The following is a 14,424-nucleotide window of genomic DNA, read 5'->3' on the forward strand; positions in this document are numbered from 1 at the left end:
GCTATGAAGGTCCCGCTCGCCGTCCTTAGAAACTCATCCGTGCTGCGGCGAGTCCTCGAATGGTGCCAAGCGAGCCTCCATTGAGGCGATTCCGGGCAGCGGAGTTCACCGGCCTCGTTGAGTAGCCACATGTAGGTGGGATTCCGGCGAGCCGCGATCAGAATCGCCGGCCTCGCAGAGTGGTGCCCACGAAGGGCGCAGTGCGCGATTTGCGCGTAGGAGGTGATTCCACCGAGCAGCGATTGGAATCGCCGGCCTCGCAGAGTGGTGCCCGCGATGGGCGCAGCGTGCGGCTTCGCGTAGGAGGTGATTCCACCGAGCAGCGTTTGGTCGGGTTGTGCCCGCGATGGGGCAGCGCGCGATTCGCGCGTAGGAGGTGATTCCGACGAGCAGCGATTGGAATCGCCGGCCTCGCAGAGTGTGCCCGCGATGGGTGCATCGTGTGGCGTCGCGTAGGAGGAGGTGATTCCGAGCAGCGATCGGAATCGTAGGCCTCACGGAGTAGTGCACGCGACGGGTGCCGCACGCGCGATTCGCACGTGGAGGTGCTTCCGAGCAGCGATCGGTCGGGTAGGCCGGCCGAGTGCGGCATGACAGTCAAAGGAGTCGTGAACACTCGCGTGGACATCGCATCTCGGGCCGAGGCACGCAAATCAGTTGGTCGGGTAGGCCGTCGGCTCCAAGCGGGTCCGTCGTTCCGACGGGGTTTCGGCCGCAGGACGTTGCCCAGTAGCATCGTTCTCCAGGCGTCTTGCCGGAGTCCGTCACGCCTGCTCCGGCGTTCGGGCCTCAGGAGAGCAGTTCGCGCTTTGACGACGCGGTCCCGCAAAAGGCTTGCGAGGTCCCATCGCATCCGGTCCTTTCGAGGCAGGCCGGCAGCAAGAGTATTCGGAGCTCCGTAGCTGGAGCTAGCTCGACGGGTCCTCCGCCGGTCATTCTTCTCCGAGGTGGGCCTCGCAGGAGCGCGGAGAATGTCGGGAAACGCTCATCTGAGATCTGCGTTCATCCGGCCATCGCCAGACTCGTGTCCCGCCATTTCCGAAGATATTATTGAGATCAAGTGTTGTGAAAATCAACCAAATCCACAACTCGTCCCATTGATAGGTTTAATCTCAATAATATCTTTACATCATCCTGTAAAATACACCATGCAATATATATATATGTCAGGATCAAGGCATCATATGAGAAAGATTGGATACATCAGTCAATGCAAGCAAGCCTAGAGTATAAGTGGGTACGTACCATTCAATTCTACATGTCATTGTATAAAGTCGCAGGAGTGGCCTCGAGTCGCGGACGTCCGAGGTCTTATAGACACCGCCCAGCGGTTTAAGTGAGCATCACACCTGGGTTCAACTTTGGTACATTTTCACCACAGTCCTCAAAGAGGCTATCCGATTGGTGCATCTTGTTTTGTCGTTGGGATTTCCATATCGACCTCATCGTGTTGATTGCCGTTGGTTTTCATATCGGCTCAATTCCCATATCAACCTCTCACCTCGTAACTCCTCGTCCACCACCGTGCCTGTTTTTTTTGCCGTTCTGCACGACTTCGACATTCACCCCGCGTTGGGATTTGTGCACGGACTTTGGGGGTTTCGCGTATCGTGAGTTTGTTGCTTTGAGAGCATCGGGGAATGATGGTACCATCATATGTATTGTTCATTTGATGCAAGTGATATTTTCATGGTACTTTCTTTAATAGTGTTATTGTTGTGTATGTGAGAGTTCCTAATACAATTACTTGTTTTGTTCTACACAATTGCATTGGTGTGATTTTACCATGCTTTATTAGAACACTCAATATAACAAATCTTTCTGCCGCGTTCCCTCTCGAGACTCTGAGCCCTGAGGGGTACCATAACCGGGGTTTGGGGAGGTAAAACGTAAGACATGTTACCCTGTGCAGTGTTCAAGTATATATTTCAATTTAAATAAAATAAAGATTGTAAAAGTCGTACAAATAAATTAAATACAGGTTTTATCGCCATTGAAACAATGGCTATTACACTGCCCTATCTAACACGTTACATTCGTTATTCGTGCTCGTGGTATGTGCCCTTTGTGCCGTCCTTAAAATAGTATGTTTCCTGCTTGAAATGATTTTTAATCTTGTTTGAGTGCCAGGCAGGCAGACAGAGTAGAAACCTTATCTCACCCCTCGCTGTGCATGTGTGATCCGGACGAATTTAGAGTATTGCTAAACTGCAGGTTTGTTTTCCGATTCATGTTCCGATTTGTGTTCAAAAATAACATTCAATTTAAATAAGTTGTTCCACGATCATAAACTGGCGTTTGTAGATAGACCGATGGATGGACGGATATTCATCAATTGCTTAACCCCGTCTTTCGCTTCACGTGCATGGTGCAAACCTGGTGAGAGGCACACAAGAGATATGAAATGGAAAAAGGCATCAACATATAGTGAGAACCAGGTTATGAAGTTGGAGGGGGTAAGGATATGAAAAAGAGGAAAAACTAGCAAAAGTACAAACACTAAATTTAAAGCTAAAAGTGAATTAGCAAATCCATCTAAAGAGGGAGAAGGGGAGGGATAGGGAGAGAGCGAGAGCGAGGAGAGAAAAAGAGACACGCATGCACATGTTGCTTGCATTGTTCTTGCCTTATGCAGCGAATAGCCAGACTCAAAGATGATGGGAGGAAGGAGAACAAGGAAGAACATATTTGGTCTGAACATCTCTTCCTCCTATATTAAAAAAAAACAGCAAAGTGTTCAGGCCAATCATGTCAGTACAACACGAAACACCACAAAGCATCTTTGCAACTAAAAAAAACTTGGATGAATAACTAAATTTTTTAGTTCTCATACCTTCCAACTCGCCATTTTGTACTTCTCAGCCAGCCGAATGAACCCACCAACCACGATTCCTGCAAGGCCACAAAGAAGAGGGGCAGACATATCTAGAGTTTGTTTGCTCACACATTACTACTTTCATTCTGCTCTCAATTATCATTTATTTCACCCCCAATCTGCTTCAATTTGACACAGTTACCCTGCTATTTTGGCGTCAACCCCATCAGACAAGTTCAGATTTGTCGCCATGTTGCAAGTCGAGATGTGTTGATGTGACATTAATTGGCGAATCTTGGTGTTACTTTAGCAATAGCCAAACTCTTGAGTTAGACTGGTATTGAAGTCAGGTCAATTCAGCACGTACCCACAACACGCGTAAGTGTGGGGTTGGATGGGTTTTATTGCAAGGCAAACAGATATTTCTTGATCTGGTTTACTTGATCGCATTTTGCATAAAGATATGCCGATCGCATTTGTCTCCTGAATTCTGTGGAATCAGTTTTTCAGCGTTTCCTCCTGTACTAGTCTCCCGTGCCTTAATTTGCTTGATGCTTTTACCAATATTGGGTCTACCTTGCTCTTCCACAAGCTTAGCTCCTGTAAAGAAAACTAAAAAGTAAATGGCACTCAGTAGAGTGCATACCTCCACCAGACTGACCAATTTATGTTTTGTATCCCACTGATAGGCCCGGATTTGCATCTGGACCTTAACTAAAATCGAAGCGGCTTGTTCTCGTCACCTACTCAACTTATCCACCTAGTTTTGTCACAACTCGTCTATAACGTTTTTAGATATCATGCTATGTATCGTTTTTGGCCCTTGTCTCAATGTTGAAGAATCACTTAAAAACTAGATATCTACGATCACAAAGCGATAGCAAGAGCAAGACTCCTCCAGCCGGGGGAGGCTTACCCTTGGGGATTGATGCCTATAATTGTTTTAAAAAACCGTTAAAATGTCGATAATTGGTTAATGACCTTAAAATTAGGTCAAGATCAAAGAAAATTTAAGTCAACCCCACATACTTTCTATTCACATTATTGATGAAAAATTTCATTCTGAAAGTCCTCGGACAATGGACAAAAAAATAAAAAAGGAAAAACAAATGGTGGCCTAATAAGTAGTTTGAGGTGTATAAGACCTCGACCTTTGACCGAAAGGGGTATGATTAAAAAGATGCTTAAATGCGACTTGCTCTGCGCTATTTACAGAGGGCAATTTCTTTCCGATCGGACAAACCTTAGTCGAGGTATGGTGAAAAATGTTAAAATGTCTATAATTAGGTCATGACCTTAAACATTAGGTCAAGGTCAAAAAGAATTGTCAACCCCGCAACCCACATACGTTCTAGCCACATTATTGATGCGGAATTTCATTCTGAAACTTCCAACCGACTCCGAGATACAGCTCAGAAACTGATGCAGCCTGGAAATTAGGCGAGCAGGAAGAAAACCAAACAAAGAAAAAAACCTAATTGGTGGTTTAGTTAAAATTTGGGATAATTTGGGACATTAAAATTGGGGATACTCATTGTAGAAACAAACCTCCACAGTTATAAGCCTCCCCTATCGTACATAGGGAGGCTTAAATGAAAATAATTCTCGCATCCAGATCTGGATCCTCACCAAAATCAAATCAATTTGTCCTTGTCACACACCCAACCTGTCCACCATGTTTTGCCCAAACCCGTCCAGAACCTTTTCGTATATCCTGCTCATAGACAGACAAACAGAGGTGAAAACACAATGTCAGTCCACCTTCAGTGGCTGACGTAAAAACCAGCTTGTGGGTGTGCAGATAAATGGAGATTCAAAGAAGAAAAGATTACCCCTCCAACTGCTTGCTTGTTCCAGATACCACAGCACCCAAGACCAAGTACGTTCACAAACGATCATCGTTATGCAAGGTGTTACCGATCATATTACAAACTGACATCTGGAGCTGGGACCGTCCATTATCAATTTATTACGTGGGCAAGAATGACAGAATGTTCGACCTCCCCTGTGAATCACATACGATTCCCTTTCCCTTACTCCCATTTTCTGAACTTCCCCTCCTGTTCTTAAGTTTTACCTTCCCCATTAGTTCTTGTACACCTACCTCCCCAAACCCCCTTTCTACTCGTGTATCCAATAAATCTGACCCCTTTACTTGTGGTGGATTAGAATGTCTTTGTTGCAAGTCTTACCGAGAGCGACCACAGCGATGCTCTCTGGCAGGATATGAAACTTGAATCGGATGATCAAATGAACCAACACAATACACAGAGCTAGAAGGGTTTTTGGAAGGGATGGAGGGAGGGTGCAAGGCATCAAAAATAGTTGGGAAGCATTTAATATCTGCAATCAGTAATGGGAGCATAACAACAAGATTCCAGCAGATAAGATCCAATAATATTTGGGTGCCAGGTCGTTCCATTGAGCTTGAACAAAAATTTCCAGGACTAAAAGTAAACCAGTGTGATTAAAGTTTGGGAATAGTTGAGTTACAGTGGCCAAAAATTATGTTCACATTGTTTGGAAGGCTCACCAACGTAATCATCACATTTTTGGCTTCATGACTTGCCATGACATTGCCAAAAGCAACTACCGTAGTAGTTTTTGGTATTTGAAAACTAGCACATACGAAGATCAATTAATCAAACATCCTTCACCCAATTCCCTTCAAACCAAGGATGAGCAGGATGAAGAAGATTGTCATTCCAATGGATTGTTCCTCTCGCTGCGCTTGTTCCCCCGTCTCCATGGGGAGAATTGGCTGTTCCTTCTCCTCCATCTTAGGTATTTTTTCCACAAGTATGGGAGTTGTCCCATTATTCTTTGCTGATATTGTACCATTGGCCAGATCAGCACTGCATGCACAACAGGACCAAGTATTAGTGTTAGTAAAACAGTGTTAGTCAAATGGAGATGCGAATGTCAGTTGTTGCAACATTCAAATCATGCAATCTCTGGATAAGACGATCATCACCATCATCGTCGTTTAACTGACGTTTCCATGCTTGCATGTGTAAATGCTTGCCTGAAGTTTCTGAAAACTGAGCTATGCTCACCATTAAATGGTATGTTCTGGATTGTTTGATTACTCATAATGTGATTAGGATGTGTAAGGATATTGAAAATAGGGACCGCATAAAGCAATGGGCAGTGTGCGACACGGAAGGAACAAATTATAAATCAACCGAGGTCATGATAACACTACACATTCATTTATTGAAGTCTCATCTAGAATAGTGTTCAGTTTTGGTCACCACATTCGAGCTGAGGAAGGACAAAGCTGCCACAGCGAGGGTTTCGCGAAGGGTTACTGGATTGATCCCAGGGATAGCGAGATAAAATTATGAGGAGCGGCCGAAAGAGACAGGGCTTTATACTTTAGAAAAGAGGCGATCTGATAGAGATGTTCAACATAATGATCGATAGGCAAAATAAGTAAAGAGGTATTTTTTAGCAGAGTGGTGAGCGACAGGAGGTGGAACAGGCCGAGTAAAGAAGAGGAGTTACGATGGTAATAATGCAGGGGTCTTTCACTCTGTGCAGTTAATGCACAGAACGGTCTCCCTTGAAAGGTGGATCGGTTTAAATTGGAATTGGATAGGTATCTATAAGTATTGGAGTTATCGTGCGGGGTACATTGGTAGGACTGGCAAATTGGTTATGGATAGGTGATTGTATGCATGTGTGGTGATGTCTGTGAGATTGTCTTGTGAAAAAGTCAATGGGCTGCCAGTATTTGTTTGTTCATTGTCGTCTTCTTCTTCTTCTTCTTCTTTCAGAAAGTAGCATCATTGGCTGAGGGTGTGGTTGTGCTGCTGATGCAGTGCCCCTATTACAGTACACTGGAACTCATATCGCTGACAGGCTGAGTCAATCCCACCTGGTGTTAATTCAACGGCCAACCAGGATTCAAACTCAGGACCCTAGAATCCCAACCCAGCCACCCTAATCGTTAAGCCAACACCAGACTGTTTGTTTGTCGTTCACCCCCTAACTCCTCTCATCCTCAACAAAAAGAATGAAAACAACAAAATAACCCTCTACTCTGGTGATGTCCTTGTTCCCCCCTCTTCAGATGAAATGGAGTAGATGAACTGAAATAATTAATTAATCTGGTGTTGAAAGAGCACAGGTAAGATGGGCCAAATGACCCCCTCTGCGTGTAAAGTCTTAGCTCCTTTTCCCTGAAAATTGTCGAAAAAAAGCCCAGAAGGCTCACTAACGATCTTCAGGGCAGGGTATTCTACCTCCCCAGTCTGATCCGATCTGACATACGTGATACTAAACTGCACATACCATGGACACCGATGAAAAGACAGCTCCAGTGCCACACAAAATCACAAGTTAGAGTTACTGAACCAGTTTGACAACAAACTATAATCAACTAGAACGGCACTCAGTAGAGAGCATACCTCCGCCAGGTGAACAGTTTACGCTTTGTATCACAGGGTAGACCAGAAAATCACAACACAGAATCACGTTTAATCAAAATAATCCGTCCACAACTTTTTGACATATCCTGCTTTGTTGTATCGTTTTTGGCCCTATCTCCTCCTAAAGGTGAAGAATCACTTTTTTAAATTATACTACCCGGATCCGGATCTTCACCAAAATGGAATCCATTCTTCCTCGTCACACGCACAACCTGTCCACCAAGTTTCGGCCAAATCCGTCATAACTTTTTGAGATATCCTGCTATGTATCGTTTTGGCCCCATCTCCCAATGGTGAAGAACAACTTTAAAAATTCTAGTAGCCGGATCCGGATCTTCACCAAAGTCGAATCATTTCGTCCGTGTCACACACACTACCGTTCTGCCAAATTTCGTCTGAATCAGTCCACAACTTTCTGACATATCTTGTTCACAAACGGACAGACAGAGGTGAAAACATAACCTGCACCTTTGGTGGCGGAGGTAACAAAGTACAGTAAAAACAGACCTGGGGCCAACAAGGGTTACATTGTGTACACGACCATTTTGATCGACTCCAAGTTTAGCCTAACCACAGCTAACTTTGTACAAACACCCAAACAACTTAACCACAACTTGATAAAAATCCAGAACAAACGAGCATATGCAACCAACACAAGACCGTCAATGAACACTTGTTTAACGAAGCGGAGCTCCCCGTGCCCACTGGACTTGCACTGCAGTCGGTCCGGTTTCAGGCTCCGACGAAGACTTGGCCGCTCCTCCAATCACTCCAGCTTTGTCCTCTGCCGCATGTGGGATGAGTGAATCGACATTCGGCTCTTCGGAGATCACCGAGACCACGAAGAGAGCCGACAGTAGTAGCGCACGTGCGATGGCACGCATATCGGGTCTGAGGACAGAGATCATCATCATCATCATGACTTTTATCATTCATAACCACCGGAAGCCAAGTTGCCATCTTTAAAAATCCAAATGAACAAATCGTTCTCCCCGCCTCTGAAGACCCACCAGATTGACAGACGAACGAAGTTCGACAGTACGCTCGTCCTCGCATACAAAACAAATCACTAACAGCTGTAAGATGAGGTAGTTAGGCGTGGAAAAGATAAAGTCATCGCGATGAATGAAGCCCAGACGACTCCATGACGATGCGATCTTTAACTGAGGGAATCGATTCCAAAAAAAGAAAAGTACTTATACACCAAACCAGTCAAGGCACGAGAGTCGGCATCCAACGTCACGAATATATTTACAATCTTGATTCTTCACGTCCTTACTTCCGGGAATATTTCATTAATTCTTTCTTGAAGTAGGGTTCTCGTGGGAGTTCAATTTTAATTTTTATAATAACCACACAAACATGTCATTACCATAAATGGTTATATTTAAATATCACAAGATATGCAAACAATATTTAGAATTAAAAAAAAACCTGGAAACAACAACGCTTTTATACACCGCCAAAACTATTCGGTATTGGCAATGCGAAACAATAGAAGTGTTATCAATAAGTAGAACATTTATTAGTACCACAAACAAAGTAGTTTCAAGAAAGAAAATAATCAAGGTATTAAAGCGCGGTGTTACGCGCGCTGTTTGTAAACAAGGAGGAAGCGGACAACGCGGTAATTTGTAAGAGTCTTTATTCAAGAGCTCACTGTAACACTGAACTCTCACTCTCTCAGGGCTGCGCACCCCGTGTATATCGTGAGGCCACGCCTCTCTCCCGGGCGTGGCCCACCCCCACTTGGTGTGCGGGGTGATGTCACCACGTCAGTGCTTTCGTGTCCGCCACACGCCCCCCCCCCCAGAATCCCCGCGCACCTGAAGGGCCAGTTTGCGGGGCAAATGGATGACCCGGCCGAAGCGCCCCCTGGCGACTGGCGGCGTCTGGGATGCAGGGATGCCATCTGGGATGCCTCCGGCTGCCCCTGGGATGGGTGCAGGACCGGGGGGCGGCGTGGCGGCGGGGCTGGGCGGTGCCGGGGTCCGCCCGCAGGGGGGCGGCCCCGACGCGGGGGTCGGGCCACTGGCGGTGGATGGTCCACGTCGAGGTGGGCCGGCTTGAGGCGGTCCACAGAAACGCGGTCAGGAGTACCGCCGATGTCCAGGGTGAAGTGCTTCACCCCGGTCTCCAGCACGCGGAAAGGCCCGTCGTACGGGGGCCGCAGTGGTGTCCGGTGTGCATCGTGGCGGACGAAGATGTACTCCGCCGTGCGAAGCTCCGGGGCGACGTGCGTCGGTGGGTGCCCGTGGCGTGCCGTTGGCACCGGGGCGAACCTCTGGGCGGTCTCCTGCAGAGCGGAGCGCTGCTGGACAGGACCATGGTGCCGTGGAGTCGTGGAGGAACTCACCCGGCACCCGCAGCGGTTGCCCGAAGACCAACTCCGCCGCGGATGCGCGCAGGTCCTCCTTGGGCGCCGTCCGGAGGCCCAGCAGGATCCAGGGGAGCCTGTCGACCCAGCCGCCGTCGCGGAGGGTGGCCCGGAGCGCGGCCTTCAATGAGCGGTGAAATCGCTCACACAGGCCGTTACGTTAGCCTGGGGGTGGTAGGCCGTGGTTCGGTGCAGCCGGACCCCGAGCCCCTGCGCGACCGCCCCCCAGAGCTCCGAGGTGAACTGGGGGCCGCGGTCGGACGAGATCACGTCGGGGTCACCAGTAAAGCGTGGTGTTACGCGCGCTGTTTGTAAACAAGGAGGAAGCGGACAACGCGGTAATTTGTAAGAGTCTTTATTCAAGAGCTCACTGTAACACTGAACTCTCAGGGCTGCGCACCCCGTGTATATCGTGAGGCCACGCCTCTCTCCCGGGCGTGGCCCACCCCCACTTGGTGTGCGGGGTGATGTCACCACGTCAGTGCTTTCGTGTCCGCCACAGTATTTCAATTCAGATTACTTCGTAAGTTCACCGTTCACTTAAAACACCTGACAGGATATCAGTTCGATTCCCGACCCAAGAACAAACTCCGAGGCTGTTAATCGGCATGATGATTCATGGTGGTGGTTCGTATGCTGGCTGCTTGGCTACCTCATTTTTTGGAGGCTTGACTGTGCCGCTGATGCAGTGCCCCATGCTGCTAGTATGCTAGTAACCACTCCTTTTTGCACCGTGATGATGCATTGGGATGCACGAAACAGTGCACGCATTGCACATCATGTGCAGCAAATTTTCCCTCTGCTGCGCAGTTTTTTTATTGTTATTAAAAAAAAAACGTTCCTGTACACCGCCTTTGAGGCTCGCTTTGCAAGTCACCGTCTACAATTCCAATGGAAGAGACATAATTACTCTTTTATGGAAAATGTTTTTCGAATTTGTTTTATCCTCAAAATAGACCGTAGTGAACGCACATTCGTGTTAAAAGATCGGCCTTTAAAACCTACCCTCATGAAGGGGGACAGACATCTGTACAAACACACAAACTGACACTGTGTTTCATATGGTAGATGAATCTGTCACCATGACTTCTTCTTGTGCATATGCGCTTGGTCCTGTTGTATCAATTTTAAGCTTTAAGCCCAGCCAGTACATTGTCGGCGTTGTCGCTGACCCAACATTGGCAAAGGTTGGAACGGTCGCAAGCGGATTTCCGACATCGGTCCAACGTCAGTCACGTGGCGTAAAAGCGAGTTGGGGCAATTGACAAAATTACTTAAGACCCAACAGTATTGGTACATTGGGCCAACTATAATTCAAAGCCTGCCATATGTTCACTGGTTGTAATTATTTAGGCCTCAGGCCTTGGCGAAACTGCGCGCTCATTTGTTTTAGGCCTTGCAAATGTTTTCTTTTCTCTTTCCTTTGCTTTCTCCCATCACATTCCTTCTTCATCATCCTCCCTTTTATGACTTAAAACTTCTCAAAAACAATTCTGGTTAATGTATAAACTTCCCTACAAATCCCCACTCTTATTATTTCATCTTCCTTCTTCCTTTGCTCATTCTTCATCACCCTTCTTCCATTTACTTACTACTCAGAATTACTTCTAAATGCCAATTTAAAATGTTTAATATCCCATGATTGTTTTTCCCAAACACATCCCTCGCCTACAGCTTTATCGTCATCCTTGTGGTGCTGCGCACACACGACTCGGTTGCCAGAGAGGTAGGCCACAACGCGTTGGTATAACAAAGAGTCTTTATTCAAAGCTCGTACTTCAGCACTGGGCGGGCTCGAGCTTAGAGCCCGCATATATGTCCCGAGGCCACGCCTAGTACCTGGGCGTGGCCGATCGGTCGAAGGGCGGGGCATGTGCTTTCGTTCCCCACCTGGACGCTCGCGCCACCCACTGGTGCACGGAATTATTGCCCCTTGTGCCCGCCACACGCGCCCCCCCAGAATTCCCGCGCACCTGAAGGGTGAGTTTGCGGGGAAGCCGGATGACCCGGCCGAAACGCCCCCTGGCGATGGGTGCAGGGCTGGGGGGTAGCGGGACGGCGGGGCTGGGGGGTGCCGGGGGTCCGACCGCCGGGGGGCGGCCTCGACGCGGAGGCAGAGCTGCTTGCGGGGGGTGGTCCGGATTGAGGTGGGCCGGCTTGAGGCGGTCCACGGAGATGCGATCCGGGGCACCGCCGATGTCGATGGTGAAAAATTTGTCCCCGGTCTCCAGCACGTGGAAGGGCCCGTCGTACGGGGGCCGTAGCGGTGCCCGGTGGGCGTCGTGCCGGACAAAGACGTACTTCGCCGTGCGAAGCTCTGGGGCGACGTGGGAAGGCGGGCAGCCGTGGTGTGCCGTCGGCACCGGGGTGAACCTCTGGGCGGTCTCCTGAAGGGCGGAGCGCTGTTGCGCCGCGGACCAAGGAGCCGTGGAGTCGGGGATAAATTCACCCGGTACCCGCAGTGGTTGCCCGAAGACCAACTCCGCCGAGGACATGCGCAGGTCGTCCTTGGGCGCCGTCCTGAGGCCCAGCAGGACCCAGGGGAGTCTGTCGACCCAGCCGCCATCGCAGAGGCTGGCCCGGAGCGCGGCCTTCATTGAGCGATGAAAGCGCTCACACAGGCCATTGGCCTGGGGGTGGTAGGCCGTGGTGCGGTGTAGTTTCACCCCGAGCCCTTGCGCCACCACTGCCCAGAGCTCCGAGGTGAACTGGGGGCCGCGGTCGGACGAGATGTCCGAGGGGGCACCGAACCGGGCAACCCAAGTGGCGAAGAAGGCTTGCGCCACATCAGCCGCAGACGTCGCCGCCAATCGTACGGCTTCCGGCCACCGTGTGGTCCGGTCCACCATGGTGAGGAGGTGGGTGAACCCCCACGAGGGGGGCAGAGGCCCTACCAAGTCGACGTGCACGTGGTCGAACCGACGCTCGGGCACCGCAAACGGGGCCAACGGGGCCTGGCTGTGGCAGTGGACCTTTGCGTGCTGGCACGCGAGGCACATCCTGGCCCAGTCACGGACGTCCTTCCGGAGGCCATGCCAGACGAACTTCGCCGCGACGAGCTTCTGGGACGCCTTCATGCCCGGGTGGGACAGGCCGTGGATGGCGTCGAAAACTGGGCCCCGCCAGCCAGCGGGCACGATGGGGCGAGGCCGGCCGAGGGAGACGTCGCACAGGAGGGCCGCGCCCGCGGCGTCGAATGGCACCTTGGTGACGCGGAGGCCCATGACGGCGGTCCCGCCTGGCAGGGGGGGGGGGGGGGTGGGGTTGGGGGGGGGGGGGGGGGACGCCGGGGTCGGCGGTCTGGTCCTCCGCCATCCGGGTATAATCGACCCCAAGGTGGACCGCGTGCACGACGGACCGGGAAAGGCAATCCGCCACCGGGTTGTCTTTACCCGCCACGTGACGGATGTCCGTTGTGTACTCGGACACGGCAGAGAGGTGACGCTGCTGCCATGCCGACCATGGCTCGGCGACCTTGGCCATCGTGAACACAAGGGGCTTGTGGTCGACGAAAGCCGTGAACGGGCGGCCCTCCAGCAGATGGCGGAAGTGTCGGACCGCCAGGTGGAGCCCGAGCAGCGCGCGGTCGAAAGTGCTACAGCGGCGTTCATGCGGGCGAAGCTGCTGGCTAAAAAACGCCAGCGGATGCCAAGCACCACGCACCCACTGCTTGTGCACCGCAGTGGTGAGGGCGATCGGTGCATCGGGCGACGGGTGCCCCAGCATGGTGGCGTCGGCCAGGGCCAGCTTTGCGCCCGCAAACGCCGCGGCCATCGGCTCCGACCAGGCGATGTCACCTTTGCCCGGCTTGCCCCGGAGCGCCTCGTGCAAGGGGCGGAGGAGCTGGGCGACGTGGGGCACGAAGCAGTGGTAAAAATTTACCATGCCCAGGAACTCCTGGAGCCCCTTGATCGCGTGGGGCCACGGGAAATCCCTGACCGCCTCCACCTTGGCCGGTAAAGGGACGGCCCCATGCCTGGTGATGCGGTGCCCCAAGAAGTCGATGGTGGCGACGCCGAAACGGCACTTGGCGGGGTTGATGATTAGGCCATGCTGGCCCAGGCGTTCGAAAAGCGTGCGGAGGTGGAGCAGGTGCTCCTCACGGGACGCGCTCGCGACTCGGATGTCGTCCAGGTAGACAAAGAGGAAGGGTAAGTCGTGCAAGACGCTGTCCATAAGCCGTTGGAACGCCTGGGCCGCATTCTTCAACCCGAAAGGCATTCTCAGGAACTCGAAGAGGCCGAAAGGGGTGATGACCGCCGTCTTCGGGACGTCCTCCGGCCTGACGGGGACCTGATGGTAGCCCCGGATGAGGTCCACCTTGGAAAACACGGTCGTGTTTGCCAACCGGGCGGAAAAGTCCTGGATATGCGGGACCGGGTAGCGGTCGGGGGTGGTGGCATCATTGAGCCGGCGGTAGTCCCCGCACGGCCGCCATCCTCCGCCGGGCTTCGGCACAATGTGCAGAGGAGAAGCCCAAGCGCTGTTGGAGCACCGTACGATCCCCAGCCGCTCCAGCGTGGCGAACTCCGCTTTCGCCATGGCGAGCTTCGTGGGTTCGAGTCGGCGTGCCCGGGCATAGACCGGTGGCCCGACCGTGGGTATATGGTGCTCCACCCCATGTTTAACGGCCACCGCTGAGAAGGTGGGCCGTGTGAGGGCCGGGAAACTGGCGAGGAGGCAGGTAAAGTCGTCCGCTGCCGGAAGCATGCAAACTAAACTCGCCGGGACGGAACCTTCCAGCAAGCCGCTTGGCAAGCCGCTCAGTGAGCCGCTCAACGAGCCGCTCAGCGAACAAG

General features: G+C 51.1%; 1 protein-coding gene across 1 annotated transcript in view; it reads right to left on the minus strand.

Moving 5' to 3' along the window:
* The window catches only part of SLC9A8 (solute carrier family 9 member A8), a 34,378-nt gene extending 25,817 nt beyond the window's left edge, over window positions 1-8,561 (minus strand). The window contains exons 1-6 of the mRNA XM_068128861.2: window positions 8,259-8,561; window positions 7,963-8,139; window positions 5,489-5,670; window positions 5,008-5,088; window positions 2,834-2,892; window positions 2,627-2,710 (exon numbers count right to left, since the gene is read on the minus strand). Coding sequence (XP_067984962.2) covers window positions 2,627-2,710; window positions 2,834-2,892; window positions 5,008-5,088; window positions 5,489-5,670; window positions 7,963-8,132 — 576 coding nt within the window. The 5' untranslated portion in view covers window positions 8,133-8,139; window positions 8,259-8,561. The remainder of the gene's footprint in view (window positions 1-2,626; window positions 2,711-2,833; window positions 2,893-5,007; window positions 5,089-5,488; window positions 5,671-7,962; window positions 8,140-8,258) is intronic.
* Window positions 8,562-14,424: the final 5,863 nt, after the last annotated feature.

The sequence above is a fragment of the Myxine glutinosa genome, chromosome 9 (assembly GCF_964187855.1).
Source record: "Myxine glutinosa chromosome 9, kmMyxGlut1.1, whole genome shotgun sequence".
NCBI classification, from domain to species: Eukaryota; Metazoa; Chordata; class Myxini; order Myxiniformes; family Myxinidae; genus Myxine; species Myxine glutinosa.